The sequence below is a fragment of the Erythrolamprus reginae genome, chromosome 1, assembly GCF_031021105.1.
Source record: "Erythrolamprus reginae isolate rEryReg1 chromosome 1, rEryReg1.hap1, whole genome shotgun sequence".
In the NCBI taxonomy this organism is placed as follows: Eukaryota; Metazoa; Chordata; class Lepidosauria; order Squamata; family Dipsadidae; genus Erythrolamprus; species Erythrolamprus reginae.
Genome location: NC_091950.1, coordinates 234310054 through 234329720, shown reverse-complemented (window position 1 = coordinate 234329720; position 19667 = coordinate 234310054). Strand labels below are relative to the sequence as shown.

At 40.5% G+C, this 19667-nt stretch overlaps 1 protein-coding gene across 1 annotated transcript; it reads left to right on the top strand.

The window, feature by feature from the left end:
- Positions 1-3071: 3071 nt before the first annotated feature.
- RAB1A (RAB1A, member RAS oncogene family) lies at positions 3072-19378 on the top strand. The gene is made up of 6 exons (XM_070732563.1): positions 3072-3369; positions 12324-12396; positions 13971-14066; positions 14981-15076; positions 16437-16568; positions 17244-19378. The coding sequence occupies exons 1-6, from the start codon at positions 3347-3349 to the stop codon at positions 17439-17441; spliced, it is 618 nt and encodes a 205-aa protein (XP_070588664.1). The 5' UTR covers positions 3072-3346; the 3' UTR covers positions 17442-19378.
- The last annotated feature ends 289 nt before the right edge of the window (positions 19379-19667 follow it).

Sequence of the window (19667 nt, the reverse complement as noted above, 5' to 3'; positions counted from 1 at the left end):
TCTCCGGAGGGGGGTGACATACAAGTCTAATAAATAATAATAATAATAATAATAATAATAATAATAATAATAATTATTATTATTATTATTATTATTATTATTATTATTATTATCTGTCCAGATCACCCCACTTCAGGATGAAGATGCCTTAATTTGTTATGGACTGTAATCTATCCTATTGATCAAAGGGGCTGACTAATGGATAGGTAAACCTTTTTTTAAAAGCTGGGAGAGAACAACTGTTGCTCCGCCAATATCCATATATCTCTCCCAGCTCACAAACACATGCACACCTATATGCACACGTGCAATTGAGGTGCCCTGGGGTCATGTGATCAGCTTTTGCGACCTGACAAGCCATGTCAACAGGAAATCCAGATTCACTTAAAAACCAATTTACTAATTTAACAAATGCAATGATTCACTTAACAATATAGCAAGAAAAGTCATAAAATGGAGCAAAACTTACTTAACAAATATTTTACTCAACGACATAAATTTTGGGCTCAATTGTAGTCATAACTTGAGGACAACCTATAATTTACATTTAAATTTAACCTTTTAAAAAATAGGAACTAATGCATTAGATTCAGAAAAATAATGGTAGATTGTTGTGATTTTTTTTAAAAAGGCTAATCCATATTGATTGATTTGATTTGATAGCTGCAATGTATATCATAAAACCTAAAACAACAAACAATACAATACAAACAATAAATATGCATGGCCACTGAGTAGAATTATTGCCATAGATGTTAATATAATCAAGAAATGGTTATACAGTATTAACCTATTCAGGGCCCCAGGCCCAAGCACATAACCGTGTCTTCAGAAAAGTTAGAATCATCCTAATCTTTGAATTGTTCCAGAGGGTAGGAGCTTTAGCAGAGAAGGTATATCTCCTAGTCCCTGCCAGCTGGCATTCTTTGGTTGACAGGACTTATAACATGCTCAACCTGCTAAACCAAACTGCATCAGTAGAAACAACTCTAGAATAGGCAGTCATTTAGATAGCCTGGTTCAAATCCATGAAGGGCTTTAAAGGTGTATTTTGAATTACACCTGGAAGCTCACTGGTAGCCAATGCAGCTCATGTAGCAAGGGTGTTAAATATGTTGAATATCCAACACAGTTTACCACCTGTGCAGCCACATTCTGCACCAGCTGAAGCTTCTGAGTGCTCTTCAAGGCCAGCACCAGGTAGAGTACATTGCAATAATTCAGATGAGAGGTCACAAGGGTATGAACAAAGCCTCCTTGTCCAAGAACAGGCACAACTGGCTTACAACACTGGGCAAAGGTCTTCCTAGCCATAGCTGCCACTTACTCTTCTTGCAGGAGCCGTGAGTCCAAAAGGATCTCCAGTTGCACATCAAGTCTATCTGGGGCAGGGCCATCCCTCCGGGATCATCTATGGAAAAACCTTGTCACTAGAAGGTGACAAATACTCAATGCCACTCAGTCTTACTTGGATTGAGTCAAACCTATTGCGCTTCCTCCAGACATGTATAGCTTCCAGGCACTGGAACAGACATACACAGCATCAATCAGGCAGCCCAGGATGGAGATGAAAAGCTTTATATGGCAATTTTTCATCGTAAACCACTGTATCACTTCACCCAGAGGCCTCATGTAGATGGTAAATAGGAGAGAGAGAACTGAAGCCTGGGGCACCTTGTTTATACCAACTAAAAACCAACCCTGACAGAAGGAAGAAAACAGCATAATTCACCCATCCCCGTTTTTAAATATGAAGATGCATCATTTATATATTATCGAAAGTGCATTTGTTTCAACACGATACTTGAAAATGTTTTGGCAAAAAGGAATTATGGAAGACTACACGTCGGCTGGCAGGACCTTGGGGAAGAGCCTTCTCAGTGGTAGCTCCAACCCTTTGGAACCAACTGCCTCCAGAGATCCGCATTATCTCCACTCTACCCGTCTTCCCTAAAGCCGTTAAGACCTGGCTTTTCCGGCAGGCCTGGAATTAGGCTGATTGTAAGTATGTATGTTTTTTATATTATTGTTATTACTGATTTTTATTATGAGATTTTAACTGTTTTTATTGTTGTTGTATTTATTCCGATTGTTAGCCGTTCAAGAGTCCTTTTGGAGTGAGCGGCATATAAATACAATACATACATACATACATACATACATACATACATACATACATACATATTGTAAATAATTTTGTAATCATCTAATAATAACACACAAGGTGGAGTAAGCAAGCTAATGGTATTCCCCAAGGGTTTAGGAAAGAGGTCTTCAAACTTGGCTATTTTAAGACTTGTGGACTTCAACTCCCAGAATTCTCCAGCAAAGCCTAGTTGGCTGGAGAATTCTGGGAGTTGAAGTTCACAAGTCTTAAAGTTACCATAAATTGGGGATCCCTGGTTTAGGAAATGCTTGTGGAAAAGAGATTTTGACAGTTGCGAAGTTTTTGACATGTTAGTATGGAATTGAATAATGAAAACTCGATTATTTAAAGGCAAACAGCAGAATACTACCGACATTAATCTGTAAGGGTTTACTTTGCGTCAAAATTTCAGTTTTATAATCCAATTCCCCTTTACAGCGACGTTGGACTGGAAACTCTGTCCACGGGGTACTTAAAAAAAATCCGTGTTCCAATTGCTACGTCTTAACCTCCGTTCAAATTCCAATTCCACGCGATCGCTCCGCCCACAAAATAGCTCGGCATCCCTTATCCCTTCCATTCGCCGCTGCCCCGCCTTCTCCCGATCTTGTCTCGGAGAAATCAACGGCTCGCCCAAGCTGCCACGTTTCCCTGCTGACGTTGCCCGGCCGGCTGAACCCATCAGCCAATCGCTGACCAAAATATCAAAGTTGACTCAACCGGGAAACACGAAAGAAAGAGTTTCGATTACGCACGCGTCGACCTTGCCTGTAGGCTTGCTGGGAAAGCGAGTTTTTTTCGCCGCCTCCGCTCCAAAGCAACCCGAAAGCTGTCGCGGGACTTGAGAACTCCATTCCCCAGCATTCCTTGCCAAGGATTCCCCTCCGCCTTCTCACCAACATGTAAGGCCCAGCCCTCCACCAGAGGCTTCTCCGCTTCCTGGTTCGGAGGCGGCCGCCATTTTGAGTTTTAGGTGCCAGAGCGGAGACGGCTGCAGTCGTCGCTGTCGTGGGGAGGGGTTGTCCCTGTTGGAAAGGAGACGCCGCCGTTGCCCCCGTGTTAAGCTGCCGCCTTTGGGGTGTTGGGTTGACTAGGCAGTCCGACCGTTCCAGGAGCCGCCGGTGGTGGGTCTGACCGCCGCTTGCTCCGCGGAGAGAACTCATCCTCTACAGACCGTGTGACGGCTTCCCCCCAGCTGACATGTCCAGTATGAATCCCGAATAGTGAGTACTTGTGTAGGGGGGGGGGGGCTTTCTTATGCGTGCGGGGACAGAAGGGAGCGAGAGACGGGGACGACGGGGCGGGATGACATAAGTGGTGACGGGATGCAGCAATAGCTCCTTGCCGACGGGAAAAAAACGGGGAGGCAGAGGCGGCTCTGGGGCCAACAAGTCCTCGGGAAAACAGGGAAGGCTGCCGTGGCTATGGAGGGATCTAAGGATGGGCTGCTTCTGCCCGCAGCAAGTCAAGCAGAATCGGTGGCTTTGGCTTTAGGGTGGTTTTCAAAGATGCATTCCAAGATTCTCCCCACTTGAAAGAGAAGGCTTGGCCCGAAACGTTTCTTTTTTCTAAGCTGTAAATCAGAGGTCTCCAAACTAGGCAACTTTAAGACTTGCGGACTTCAACTCCCAGAATTCTCCAGCCAGCTTGGAGAATTCTGGGAGTTGAAGTCCGCAAGTCTTAAAGTTGCCTAGTTGGGGACCCCTGCTGTAAGTAATCATCCTCGCATTGGGGTGTGAAGGGTGTGGGTGGATTTCCCAGCCCTTTCTGATGGGTAAGCGAGTCGGTTCATTATCTGGTGGTATTCTGTAGTTGGACAAGTGGGGGATCTTGTAGGTTTCAGTTGCTCTCTCGGAGATTTCCCATCGACTTTTCTCTTATTTATGATTTAGACAAGCAATTCGGGATCAAGATCACAGCTTATGTTAAAGCTTATAGTGTGGAAATGATGTGCCATTTTTAAAAAAAATCAAAGATAAGTGTCTTGGGTTAAGTGAAGGAGAAAAGTGTGATTTCAACCATGGAATTTAAGGAAATGTACACACGGTTTTTTTCCCCCATTTAATTCTGCCAACTGGAAAATGAGCCAAGGTCATTTTCTAAATGATAGATTACACTAGAATATAATATCATTTTTATTGGCCAAGTGTGATTGGACACACAAAGAATTTGTCATTGGTGCATCTGCTCTCAGTGTACATAAAATAACAGATACATTTGTCAAGAATCATGAGGTACAACACTTAATGATTGTCATAGGGTACAAATAAGCAAATAATAAATGATGACTGGGACACTTAGAATACCGTAATATATCAAGTAGACCTCAATGTGATTTTTCTTCATTTAACCTGTTAATGTTGTCTTAAAATGATGACCAGTAACATGCATACGTATGCTATCCATTGGCTTATAGATTTCATTAGAAGTCTTTCTCTAGTGGTTGTTCTGTTCTCTTTACATGTTGCACTATTTTTCTAGTTTGCTTAAGTGGGTAGCCTTGACTAAAAAAAAATATGTATTTTTTAGGGGTGGGTGTGATGACAATGGGCTTTGGGAAAATTTCAGTTGCTTTTAATTTTAACTATGATATGACTGCAGTAGAGCTTAGTTCTTATCTGTTCCAGACAATTAATTGTATCATTGAAGTTCAGCAATCAGGGCCTGCAGCATTACGAAGAATTTACAAAGGGGGATTTAATGTTAATTGTTGCCTATCCCTATATATTATATTCTGTCTTTACCAGTATCCTCACCTTAATCTTTACTTTATAAACATATTTACCTCTATCTCTAGCCATTCCTGTTCTTGTTCATTTGTTCATTTCTTAACTCTGGACTTTTCCTCTTCACATGTATGTAGCTTGTTTCTCTTTATCCCTGCTTTATCTTCACTTGTTATTTTCTGCTTGGCAGCATTACTATTCTACTGCTCTTTGAATAATTTATATTGAAAGATAATTTGGCTGCAAAGGTCTGGAAAATAACTCATAGTTAGTTTTCCATGGTGCAACAGTAACAAAAATAGGGATATAGTATTCTGATTGATGGCGGACTTAGTGCAGTGTTTCTCAAATAGAGGGGCAGGCCCCTTGGGGGGCGTGGAGCAATGCGGGGGGGGGGGGGACGCAAGGACCTGGGAAATATGCTTTTTTTTGCCACAGGGAGTAGGGGTTTTTTGCACCAAACAATAGTACACAGCGTAGAGTAAGGGATATGAAGTGCATATAACACAACGTGGAAAAATATTGAACAAGGATGAAAAGAAACAAGGAAAGAGATGGCGATAATGTGACAAATGTAAGTCTCCCGAAAGATAAGATGAGGAAATATGACAAAGTGAAGTGTATGTAGTGCTTGGCTTCACTGTGACTATGGTGGGAGATAAAGAAAGACCGGTATGCTTGCTGTGTCTAAAAATGTTAGCAGCGGACAGCATGAAACCAAATAAATTAAAGCGTCACTTAAACACATTACTCCCCAATCATGCTGATAAACCGCTTGAGATTTTTTCAGTGAAAATGCTTCGCGAAACGCTATATCGCAATTTTCCCACCGATGACGTCAGTCTCTTCCTTCCTTTCTCATCTTTCTTTCTCTCTCTCTTTCTCTATCTTGCTTCTTCCTCTCTCACACTCTCTTCCTCCCTCTCTCATCTCTTTCTTTCGTTCTCTCTCTTTCTCTATCTCTCCCCCCTCTTGCTGGCGGGCGGGGGCGGGCGAGCGGGGGCATCAGCGAGGAGCCGGGGTTTCCCCTTTGCGTGGGCGGCTGGGAAACCCCGGGTCTTCGTCTGCTCGCTGCTGCTGCGCCCGAGCAGATCAGCTGCTGGGCGGCGCCGAAGGAACCTTCCCTGGGGTCTTCCCCCCTCTTGCTGGCGGAGCGGGCTGCGGCGAGCGGCGGGGCATCAGCGAGGGAGCCGGGGTTTCCCCTTTGCGTGGGCGGCCGGGGAAGACCCAGGGAAGGTTCCTTCGGCCCGCCCAGCAGCTGATCTGCTCGGTAGCGCAGGCAGCAGCGAGGAGCCGAATCGGGTTTCCCCTTTGCGTGGGCGGCGGGGGAACGCAAACTCCACCATCTACGCATGCGCGGCCATAGAAAAAAAGGCACGCGCATGCGCAGATGGTGTTTTTACTTCCGCAACCCTACATCGCGAAAAATCGATTATCGCGAGGGGTCTTGGAACGGAACCCTCGCGATAATAGAGGGATCACTGTATTGCAAACAATCGTCCCGCCATAGAGTTGGAGGGGAGAGAAAAATGTTTACTTCTTCGTAGGGCGGCGCAACAGAAAATAATTGAGAAACACTGACTTAGTGTATGGCAACCAGGGTTAAGGCAGCTACAGTTTTGAGGCCTTATTAATAGAACTGTAAATGAGTACTATCTACAAAGTGTAAAAAGAATGATTTTGAGGAAACAGTCTCCTAATGTAAGAAAAACCATAAATTGAAACCAGGAATGACTTGCGTAAAAGCCTATATCAGTGATGGTGAACCTTTTTTGGTTCATATGCCAAAAGGGGGTGTGAGCGCACACCCATTCCTTCCCCTCCGCACACATGCGCGCACACAGACACACACCCACAGTCCTGTACTCATGTGCAAAACCCCTACTCCCACCCCATGCGTGCGAGCCAGGCCTCACTGAAGCCTGGGATGGTGAAAAACGGGGCAAACTAGAAGTTAGGAAAAACATACTTCTGGTTTGTTTTTCACACTCTGGAAGCTTCAGGAAAGCTTGCTGAAGACCCAAAGTGCAGAAAACAGCACACTGGGGAAAACTGGAAGCCTGTTTTTCTGAATTTCTGCTTTGCCCATTGGGCCATTTTTTCGCACTCTGGGGTTCAAGAGGCTTCTCTGAAGCCTCTGGAGTGCAAAAAACAACACAATGGGCAAACTGGAAGTACATTTTTCTGAACTTTCGGTTGCCTGTTGGGACATTTTTCGCCCTCCAGAGAGGGCGAAACGGCCTTCAGCAAGGCCAAAAATCTGCTAGCCAGCACACACAGGCACACTGAAGCTGACACAGGGCAATGCCTCATGTGGCCTCTCGATATGGTTCTGCATGCCACCTGTGTCATGTATGCCGTAGGGTTCACCATTGCTGGCTTATACTGTAATTTGTTCTGAACAACTACTACCCTGTTTTTCCCCCAAAATAAGACATCCCTCTTTTAATAAGCCCAATGGGGCTTTGAGTGCATGGCAATAAGGCCAAGCACTTATTTCAGGGTTCAAAAAAATATAAGACAGGTCTTATTTTTGGGGAAACACCATATTTGTGAAGTTTGCCTTCGAAGTTTACTGAGAAACTGAAAAGTTGTACTAATATTGTCTGTAAGGACAGATTTGTGACCATACAGTAGTTGCCACAGATTGGAGGTGTTATAAAAAGTTAACATTTGGTTCTTCTATACTGAGAGTTGATTGCTTGTGTACTAGATTGGAAAGAAGTCCCCCTCCCCCAACTCCATTGCAAAATACATGGTATTCTCATTTAATTCTGTGGTGTGTGAACATTCAGTAGTGTTACTTTACAATGGATAAAGTAATCTTTACCATTTAATTTCTTTGAAACGGATTCACACTTTTGATCAGTTGCTATTGACTAACTGTTGTGGATGTTCATTTTAGCTGATGGTCATGTGCTTACCCCATGATTCTTAGAATGCTTTCTGGGCTTAGGTTGATTTTGCAATGTTGCTGCTGCATTGCAGTGAAACACTTTCTAAGAAATGAAAAGAAGAAATATGGAAGCAATACCAAATGATTAATGATGATTTTTTTCTTATTAAGGACTTTTGATTGCTCAATAACTTTTCTCATCATCCACCCTCATCCTCTGAGTTCTATAGCTTAAATGCTGAGTATCAGCGAATCTTGTTCTACTGTTTCCAGGCAACATTAGCAGTGACACTTTGGAACAGCAAGTCTAATTTTATCATGAGTTAAAGTTGCATGTGGTGAGAACTAGGGCCTGAAGATTAGGTTTGTGTTTGTTTTTAGCATTCAAAACAAATAATATTTGATATATCTGTGTTATAGCTTAACAAATTAAAACTATACCTTTCTTAGTTATATAGCATTCTGTACATTTCAAATTCTGAAAATTTAATAATTCCCAAATATTGATTAATATGACTTTTTAATAATCCATGGCTTATTTAATTAATCCATAATAAATATAGGGGGAATTTTCTCATCTATCTGATAGGAATCAAGTAATGTTGATATGACTGTGATATTTCTGAAGGATAGACCAAGAGGTGATTCTGGTGGCACTTGTGTTGCCTCATTGGCTCTTTAGGATTTCATCTTGCCCTCAGCACTTTGAATATGTACACGAAACGTTTTGGAAATACCTTTTACAGATTTAGACTAGAATATTGCTATAAAATCATGTACATAAGAGATTGAGTTGAAACTGAAATTAAATTAATTAAAATAGTGCATAGATATTATAGATAGGAGTAGCTGATTTGTGGGAGATGAGCAACCATTTCTGGACTGGATTGCATTCCTTCTGAAATATTACATTTGATGTTCCTAGATTCAGTGCACAGCAAGTAACGAAACCAAGGTTCCATAATTAAGTATTTTCAAATTTTACTGATAAGTCTGCAAAAACTTTTAAAGTTAACATTTTTAAATTTAATGCCTCAGTTTAGTAAAAGAGCAAAACAGCATTTGGTTTGATGCTTCAGTTATTTACAGTACAGAAAAAGTACTAAAATGCAGTTGTAATTATTAAAACCAACTTGCAGCAACTTTTCATTGATTTCCTTTATGAAGTAGTGCTAAGTTGTATTCATTAAAAAATATTAACCATTTTATTTTACAGTAGTGAAGTAAAATGTAAGATATGTATGTTTTGGATAGATAAAATGTTGAAAAGTAACAAATTCAATGAAGAATTTTGTTAATAAGGATGCATTTTAGCCAGGATATTTGCCTAACATAGCTTGGTTTTGGAAACTAAGTAGAATTGGCTTGTTTGATTAGAACCTGGATTGGCATTTTTACAAAGTATACCAAGGATGTAGGCGAGATTGGAAAGTTGAAAAAAAACAAGGTAGTGGCAAATTATTGTTGTATTGCTGCTAAAACAAACACAGTAATGGAAACCCTTTAGAATAATTCATAATCCTGAACTACTTGATTTACAATGTAACTGGAGTTTCATCTCACCTATTGAAGAGATAAAGAGCTTCTGGTTAAACAAAACACAAAATAATATACTGTGTCATATCTTTATTGAATACTAAGCCACCATTCTCTTAACAGGTCACATTGAGTTAGATCAGGCATGTCAAACGTGATGTATCGGGATTTTCCCCCCTTCCCTAAAATGGGGTGGGCATGGCCAGCATGTGGCCCATGTGGGCTGTGAGTTTTGACACCCCTGAGTTAAATGATCCAAACAATGATGATAATCACATGTAAACTTGAGGGGGGGGGGGGGGTCCTTCCTTTAACACAAGTTGATTGCTAGATTGAATCTGCTTTTCAGGACACAATTAATGGAATTGAATCTTGCCCTAATCCGATGAGATCTCTGAACTCTGAAAAGGATTATCAGTGCTCAGGAAACTGTTAAGAACTATGAAATCTTGTGAGCAGTTTGCTCTCTATGATGCCATGGTCAGACACATAGTATACACATGGAGAAATATAATAAGTTTTCCTCTTCCCATATGTAGTTGTCAAAAAAAGCCCCAAGAATTTCCAAGAATAAAGTATACAACACTGGGTGAGGTTGTAAGGATTTACACATCATGTTTGCATTGACTGATGAATCCTCCCAAGGAATATACTGTACTAAAAAAGAGAAGATAGAAAAGAAGAAGTCTTTGCTTCCAGAAAGCACATTGCAACCTGTTTCAAGTTTGCCAAAGACCACATATTGCAGACTGGAACAATGGGTAGGCAAGACACATATGGAACTTTGTAGTATTGATGAAAAATCAAAATTCTGTATTTCAACAAACAAATCTTAAATCCCATCAGTGAAACATGGCAATAAAAGTAGCATTGCTTGAAATTGTTTTGAAGCCTCGGGAATCAGAAAGCTTGCAAATGATCAGGGAGCAATAGATTTTAATTTGGACCAATAAATTCTAGAGAACATCAGCTTAGCCAGCCATGAGTTGAATGTGAGTGATGCAGTACATCACACATATTCTAGATATATAATGCATCTACAGCAGGTCCTAGATACCCCATTTTAGGGAAGCGGGGGGGGGGGGGGGAGAATCTCGATACATCACGTTTGACATGCCTGATACGGGGTTTTTTTGGAGTATAAGAGGTACTGGAGTATAAGACACACCTTAGTTTTTGGGGAGGAAAATAGGGGGGGAATCTGCCTACCAGGTATTTATCTGGCTAGCGTCCTTAGTCTGGTCAGCTTCAGCACATTATTTTATTCCCTGGTTAGGGCTTAAAAAAGCTTTATTCAGAATGAGTAGCAATGAAAAAAAACACGTTCTTTTTATGTAGCAATGCAGAAGTACTAAAATTAAGATTGTAATTTTGTTTTTAAAGAAATTGTTTAAAAATTAATAAAGTTTTCTTTTAAAAAAAGGATTTTCCATAAAGTTGTAACATGATTTATTTTCCGAGCTTTTCAGGCAGTTAGAGAACCGTGAAAGTCTTAGCATAGCTGATACTATTATTTCCATAATGTTTAGATCAGAGGTGGGTTCAGCAGGTTCTGGTCAGTTCTGGAGAACTGGTAGCAGAAATTTTGAGTAGTTCAGAGAACCGTTCAATATCACCTCTGATTGGCCTCACCCCCATTTATTCTCTGCCTCTCAAGTCCCAGCTGATTGGGAGGAAAAGGCAATTGGTAGTCTTCCCCTGGAGTGGGGAGGGAATGGAGATTTTACAGTATCCTTCCCCTGCCACGCACGTCAAGCCACACCCACAGAACTGAATTTGAATCCCATCACTGGTTTAGATGTCTGGCTCAAAGCTCCTTACTGTGACTGTTACACCAAAACCCATGAACATTTGTATACTTATTTTATGACATCTTTGGTCTAGCTATGGCAGTGTTTCTCAAAGTGGGGCAGCCCCCCCTTGGTGGGTGGGCACCTGACCTCAGGGAAAGTGGGTTTTTTGCCACAGGGAATAGGGGGGGGGGGGTTTGCACCAAACAATAGCACACAGCAGGAGATATGAAGTGCAGATAACAAACCCTTAAGAGACACCATGAAAAAATATTGAACAGGGATGAAAAATAACAAGGAAAGAGACAGAGATAACAAGACAAATGTAAGTCTCCCCAAAAGAGGAAATATGACGAAGCCTATGTCACGCTTGGCTTCGATGACTACAATGGGAGACAAGAAAAGACCGGCATGTTTACTGGGCTTAAAAATGTTGGCAACGGACAGCATGAAGCCAAATAAATTAACACATTACACCCCAATCACACTGATAAGCCGCTTGAGTTTTTTCAGATAAAACATTCCAAATATTGCAAACAATCGTCCTAGCGGAGAGCTGGATGCGCGTGAAATGTTTACTTCTTCGGGGGGAGGGGCAGAAAGTAAATGAGAAGCACTGATCTATGGTAATAGGTTGTGCTAGATGGGAACATATGAATAAAAAGCAAAATATTGAATCAGCTGAATATTGCCGAAGGGATTGGGAAAAGTCTCAGTAGTAAATATTGATTATTTGTAATTTTAACATTCTATTTGGATTGTTTAAAAAAATCCCACACATGAGCAGATTAGCAAAAGTAGTTCCATCTTCTGTGAAATGGATTTTATTAAAGATTGTTTCTTTCCAGATCCCTTATTCAAGATAGACTGCAAAAGAGTCCAGCAAAGACTGGAGGAGCAGTTATTTCCCAGTAACAGAATTCTCTAGTAGAAAGTACCAATTACTATATTGAATAATTGATCTAAAAAGATAACAAAATTGAAAATCTGTAAGAGTTTTATTATTTTCTAATTTTTATCACAATTTAGTTTCCAGGTAGCCACCGAATGTAGATTTAAATGTAGATTTTTTGGATTGCAGTATAAAATGTATTTGTATAATTCCTAGCATATCTTGACCAGAGGAAAATTGTCAATTTCAATAAAGATAAAACAGAATAATGTCACATAAATAAACAGAATTAACCCATCCTAATATTGTATGTATAATTGTGATTTTCTCTTTGTAGTGATTATTTATTCAAGCTACTCCTTATTGGAGATTCTGGTGTGGGAAAATCTTGCCTGCTACTTAGGTTTGCAGTAAGTTGTCTTGTGTTCTCATCTTTGGATTAATAAAAAACAAATTGTATTAATATCTAGGTGTTTTAGCCTCCATCATTTTTATACTTGCTAAGTATTTGTAAAATAAAATTTGCTAAGTATTTGTAAAATAAAGTTAGCAAGAAAACTTAGAAGGAATACTAATCTTGTGGGTGCATTCATAAGACATCGTAGTTGATTCTTTACAAAACTAAAAGCCCTTAAGCACATAAAAAGGTCTAGAGTTCTTAGTTTGGAAATATGGCTAAATTAGGGGGTATTGGATTTTGGTGGTCATGTAACTGGGTGAGGACAAACCAACAATAATTAAGAAATAAATCTTGCATTTCATGCCCTGCCCTTCACTAGTGTGAATTATTGAATCATTACATGTCTTTCCACAACTATCTACGGGTAGTCCTCGACTTACAACCATTCATTTAATAATCATTGAGTTACAATGACATTGAAAAAAGTGACTTATGACAGTTTTTCCCATTTACAACTGTTGCAGTTTCAAGTAATCAAAATTCAGGCACTTGGCAACTGGTTCATATTTATAACAGTTGCAATGTCCTAGGCCATGTGATCACCTTTTGCAACTTTCTGACAAGCCAATGGGGAAGCCAGATTCACATAATAATTTCAGTGATTCACTTAACAGCTGTGGAAGGAAGGCCGTAAAAATGGAGCAAAACTCACTTAACAATAGTCTCACTGAGCCATAGAAATTTTGGGCTCAATTGTGGCTGTAAGTTGGAGAATGCCTGTATTAAGTGCAAACTATAGAGATACAATCCTGTAGTTGGTAATGTTTGTGTGGTACACTAAACACATAAACAGTTTGATTGTATTAATCATTAGCTTAAAGTAGGCTACTCTCTCAAGAAGCAGAGAAAGCAGCTCTAATTAGTTCTTTCTCTGGCTCCCAAATTGACTCCTACAATACAGGTAGTCTTCAGCTTATGGCTGTTCAAAATTATGATAGCCTGTGAAAAAATGACTTACAGAAAAGCATGCTCACACTTACAGCCATCGCATCACCCCCTACGGCCATGTGATTGCAGTTCAGGTACCGTGTTGCCCTGAAAATAAGACCCTGTCTTATATTTGTTTGAACTCTGAAATAAGCGCTTGGCCTTATTGCCATGCACTCAAAAGCCTGATAGGGCTTATTATCAGGGGATGTCTTATTTTAGGGAAAACAGGTGGCAACTGGCTTGCCTCTACGATCGATTGCAGCAACCTGTTGTCATGTGCTTTTGGTTTGGTGCCATTTTTTGTCAATTTCTGGCAAAACACCCATTGGGGAGGCTGGATTCACTTAATAACTGTACGATTTGCATAACAACCACTGTACAAGTTGTTATAAAATTAGGCCTGATTCAGTTTACAGTCACAACAATTTACGACAGAAATCCCAGCTCTCCATTTTGTTGCTTAACGTCTAGCAAATTTATCCATCATTGTTTCAGTTTTATCAAGCATTAATTCTGAGACAGATTTTTCCTTTCTGTGTTGGTGTTTTGGAATACAGTATTACTAATGATTCTAAAAATGTTTCCTCTTCCTAGGATGACACATATACAGAAAGCTATATCAGCACAATTGGGGTGGACTTCAAAATCAGAACTATAGAGTTAGATGGCAAAACTATCAAGCTTCAGATAGTAAGTATATTATCCATTGTAAATCTGGGAAGATGCGCTATCTAGGGCATTGTAAGCTTCATAGGGCAAAAATGCCATTAGAAAATCTGCATTGGGGCCAGTTCCAAACTCTGTCAAGCAGCAGCAAATGTGAACTGGTTTATATGTTAAGCGTATGTAACAAGTGTTGCTCTGTATTTCGTAACTTGATGGTGACTTTGTGGCAAACTTACCAAAACGTTTATATTGATTAGGATATGCTTGAAGAAAAAAATTCCATTTATTGACAAATGAAACCTGGCTCCAACAGAGCCTCCTCCTTGGTGGTAGTCATGCAGAATTCAAAATGCAGGTGGCTAAACCAGCTGCCTTTTCAGAAATGAGAATTGTGTGGAATACTTGCCCTAAAACATCAGAATTAGATTTCTATTTAAAAGTTTAACAGAGGTAGCAAGAAAGAATATTTTACCTCCTGGTGCCTCCTGGTAATGCCATGACTCTAACATTAAATCCCCAACCGCATTTTATAGTTGATTTCAGTGAAATGGACTCTGCTTCATTGTTTTGGGTATTTTATTTCATCTGATCTTTAGTAGGTATTTCGGAATAGTTAGTTGACTAATAGTAGTGTTACCAAAGTTTTTTGATCTGTATGATTAAGAGCCCTGAAAGTGCAGTGGTTGCAGGCTAATTCTGCTGAGTGCCAACTACCAGCAGTTTGACAGTTCGAGTCTCATCAGCTCAAGGTTGACTCAGCCTTCCATCCTTCAGAGATCAGTAAAATGAGAACCCAGATTGTTGAGGGCAATATGCTGACTGTGGACTGCGTAGAGATGCTATAAAGCACTGTGAGGAGGTATATAAGTCTTATCGCTATTGCTATCAGATCAGAATGGGTGCAGTCTTTTAAGTATTATTCATTTTTTTCCCCATAGTGGGATACAGCAGGACAAGAGAGATTTCGAACAATTACTTCCAGTTACTACAGAGGAGCTCATGGCATCATAGTTGTGTATGATGTTACGGATCAGGTAAGTTGTTGGAGGCAATATGCTGACTCTGTAAAACCCTTAGAGAGTGCTATAAAGCGGCATATTGCTGTTTGGACATTTGAAGGTATTGCTTGAGCAAGTCATAGGGAAATGCAACGTTGTATATAGCAGCATAGGTGAAGAGATGATGGAATTCAGTGATGATTGTAAATCCTCTCACTTGAGTCTTAGTTCTCCTTGTAAGATGTTGCATTTTAAATCATCTCGCCACCATCTCTGATGCTTCCACAATTTATTTTTAAATTTATGGTGTGTCTTTGCATAAAAGAAGAGTCTCAAGGCACAGATAAATCTTCCTTAATTCAAGCCAGAGATTCCTGATTTGTAAAGCAAAGGAGAGAGATGGGCACTATTGGGATTACAGTGAACCCTCGAGTTTCGCGTCCTCGAGCATCGCGAAAGGGCTATATCGCTAGTTTTCAACCCGGAAGTAAACTCCACCATCTGCGCATGCGTGCCCTTCCACGCATGCGTAGATGGTGGAGTTTCCCCGCCGGGCAGAGGCTTCCCTGGGTCCTCTTGCCCCGGTAAGACCCCAGCGGCGGCGCGAGCAACGGCGTGGGCTGGCGGGCGGCACGCGTGCGGAAACCCCAGCTCCGCTTCCCAGCTGGGAAGCGGAGCCGGCAACAGCGTGGGCGGGCGGGCGGCGCTCGCGAGCTTGGGGACACCCCACTTTCGCTTCCCAGCTGGGAAGCGGAGCTAGGGTGTCCCCACGCGCGCGCGCGTTGCTGGGGAAAGCGCGTGCGCTTGGGGACACCCCACCTCCGCTTCCCAGCTGGGAAGTGGAGCTAGGGTGTCCCCACCGCGCGCGCGTTGCTGGGGAAAGCGCGCGCGCTTGGGGACACCCCACCTCCGCTTCCCAGCTGGGAAGCGGAGCTAGGGTGTCCCCACCGCGCGCGCGTTGCTGGGGAAAGCGCGCGCGCTTGGGGACACCCCACCTCCGCTTCCCAGCTGGGAAGCGGAGCTAGGGTGTCCCCACCGCGCGTGCGTTGCTGGGGAAAGCGCGCGCGCTTGGGGACACCCCACCTCCGCTTCCCAGCTGGGAAGCGGAGCTGGGGTGTCCCCAAGCGCGCGCGCACCCCAGGCGCGAGCAACGGGGTGGGGCGGGCGAAGGGCGGGCGGCAGTGGAAGTAAAAACACCATCTGCGCACGCGCAGATGGTGTTTTTACTTCCGCACCGCTACTTCGCGAAAAATCGATCATCGCTTGGGGTCCTGGAACGGAACCCTCGCGATGATCGAGGGACCACTATATTTAAAATGTAATGGCATTTGTCTTAGAATCCAAATGTGCTATAATAAATGGCTGAGCTTAATTTAATATATTCATTTTTGTTTAGGAGTCGTTCAATAATGTAAAACAGTGGCTTCAAGAAATAGATCGTTATGCCAGTGAAAATGTTAACAAGTTGTTGGTAGGAAACAAGTGTGATCTGACTACAAAGAAAGTCGTAGATTATACAACAGCGAAGGTATGCCTATCTTTTAAACAATTTGAATCTTCAAAAACAGAAAAGTATTGTTGAATCCATTGCAATATTTATAAACTAGAGGATGTATAATGCTGAGAATGAGTGTGGTATAGTGGTTAAGATGTTTAATTAAGTATGGGAAGCCCGCATTCAAGTCTGTATTTTATTACTGAAATCTCATTGGTTGAACTTGGGGTAGCCACAATTTCTTAGCCTAGCTTCTTGACAAGGTTGTCAGCATAAACGTGAAAGATGAGGACTGAATATCCCACCCTGAACTTATGAAGGAAAAGCTATATGAAAAGCAAACTAATAATAGTTAAATCTAAATGAGATTGTATAAAACTACTTTTGATGCTTCCTCTTCTGAAAGGCTGTGAAGACCTGGCTTTGCTGGCAACCTGGGAGCCATGAATGTAACATCTTATCTAGTGTAATTTGTAACTGTTCTGTGTGTATGTGGGTTTGATTGGATAGTTCATTGGGGCTTATTATGGCTTTTACTGTTCTTATTACTAATTATTTGACTTTATTGTATCTACTATTTACTGTTGTAAGCTGCCCTGAGTTCCATTGGGATTGGGAGGCATATAAGTCAAGTTGATTAAATTAAATTAGACATACTCTTTTCCAAATCTGGGTAATAGAACTAATAGTAATGTCTTTATTCTATAGGAATTTGCAGATTCTCTTGGGATTCCATTTTTGGAAACCAGTGCAAAAAATGCAACTAATGTAGAACAATCTTTCATGACCATGGCTGCTGAGATCAAAAAACGAATGGGTCCTGGAGCGACAGCAGGTGGTGCAGAGAAATCCAACGTTAAAATTCAGAGCACTCCAGTCAAGCAGTCCAGTGGAGGTTGCTGTTAAAACTTTCCTTCCCAGCTCTTTCTCAACAATGAATTTGAAATCTGAACCCAACTGAAAAATGCCTGAATTGTACTGTATGTAGCTGCACTACAACAGAATCTTATCGTCTCCACAAAGGTCAGAGATTGTAAATGGTCAATGCTGACTTTTTTATTCCCCCGATCTCAATAAAGCTAACTTCATTTTCAGAAATGTGTTAAACCTCTTGTGTGCTGGTTTATAAATGCGTATAAATCTTTGTTACTTTTCCTTATACCGGATTGTTTCCTGTGGTTGGCTAAATTTTGAACATTATTTTGTTCTGATCATATTGGCACATTTAGATGTCAGGTTTAGGCTTCTGAAGATGAAGTTTAGTCTTTGTTTTTGTATTCCATGGCACAATTGTGGCTGTCACTTTTCCATGCACAAAGTTCATAAGGCAATCTGTATAAAATCTAATTTACTAGTTTCATGTAAAGCTCTAAGGAGATGGAAAGAGAACACACTACCTGGGATCAGCACTAAACAGCGTGCAGCCAAAGCAGGTTTGGACTCTTGAGCAGCACCTCCTTTGGTAACCCCCTTTTGAAATAACAGGGCATTTCACTAAGGGGAGGGGGATTGCCATTCAAAAGGAAGTTGCAATCCCATAATAGTTCTTTGGATCGCAGATGCTGATTTTTCTTTATACTCTGCATATAATTTGTGGCTGCAGACTCTTGTAATTTGTTGCACAAAATGTAACAAACTGAAGAAATGTTTAATAAATATTGTACTTATTGGAAGTAATATCAAACTGTATGGTGATAAGTATTGTCTTAATTCTTATGAATAAGGGGAAAGGCTTGCATTGTGCCCCCAGTGAACATTTTGTGTGCGGTATTGGCACTTTAAAATCACTTCCTTATAGACTATACTTGCCCAGCCCAGCAAATGACTAGCAAAATATGGCCCACATGACAAAGTGTCGTGTATTTCTGGCATGTGTGCTGTACTTGGAACACAACTTATACCATTGTTTATAGAACCATAATCACTCTAGATGTACCATCTCTTTCCCCTTTGCATCCTAATTGTGTTTGAATCTATTTCTGAATGGTTCCATTTAGAAATTATTTGTCTCTCTTGCTCTGTCATAGAAAAGGAAACAGTATTTTTCCTAAAGTATGAATGACTTCAAGCTAACATGGTGATGTTAACTCTAATGATATGTTATGTCTTTTCTAAATAATGTTACTTCCATTCTCTCACAATCAATACTGTTGACTTTAATAAAATTTTGTGCAATTTATTGGTCGGCTTGGTTATGCACTAAGGCACAAGAAAGCTACAGTGGAAAAAAAAGCTTAGTAATAAGGTGGCTGACCAAAAGACAAATAATACATTTGTGCAGGGAGGAAACATTTAAATACATATGTGAATTTGAGCAAAAATGTGGCTTGGTTATTGCTTCAGTGACCATATGTATAACTTTTGTATAAAGAAACTAATCCATTAGTGCCTGATATCTGGGTTTTAAAGTTACCAACTTGATAAAAGAATATCTTATTTACAAAATAATTTGAAAGTCATTGACACTTTTTGTAAGCAAACACTCAGATGTGGTTGAAAGGCAAATGTATTAGCAAATCTCTTGAGAAAAAATTTCATCCCCACTATGGGATAAACATTCGTGATCTGCAACTGGAACACACAATACCTTAATTCTTCATAGTACTGTTGTTAGAAGATTGAAATTATTGAATTTCTGAATTTGCTCTTTTAATTTCAACAATAAAGTGTACTTCAGAATGAGAAATGTTTAATCAGTTGATTCATAATATGCTTTTAGTATTGTACCAATTTCTAAAGAAATGTTACACAGAAGAAAATCGGCTACAACATTTAAATGATGATTTGAGGTCATTCTGAAAGTGCTGAAGCTCTTGGCAATAATAAACTCTAAATGTTATTAACTGAGCACACTTGTTTTTTAAAAAAATTAAGTGTACTGTTCTGACCTTCAGAAAATGCTTAAAATACTAACGACTATATATTTTAGTACTTTTGTTTGCTAGACTATATCCATGCTTCTTTTAAAATAGTAGCTTGTTAACATTGTGAACAAAGTGACTATACTTTTCCCCCCAAAAAATGTATGTGTCAGTTCTACTTGTATGCTGTTTTTAAATCTGGGAAACAGTCTACAAAAGGCAAAAGATTTGGGAAACAGTAAATCTGATTTGTAAATGTCTGAAAATATTT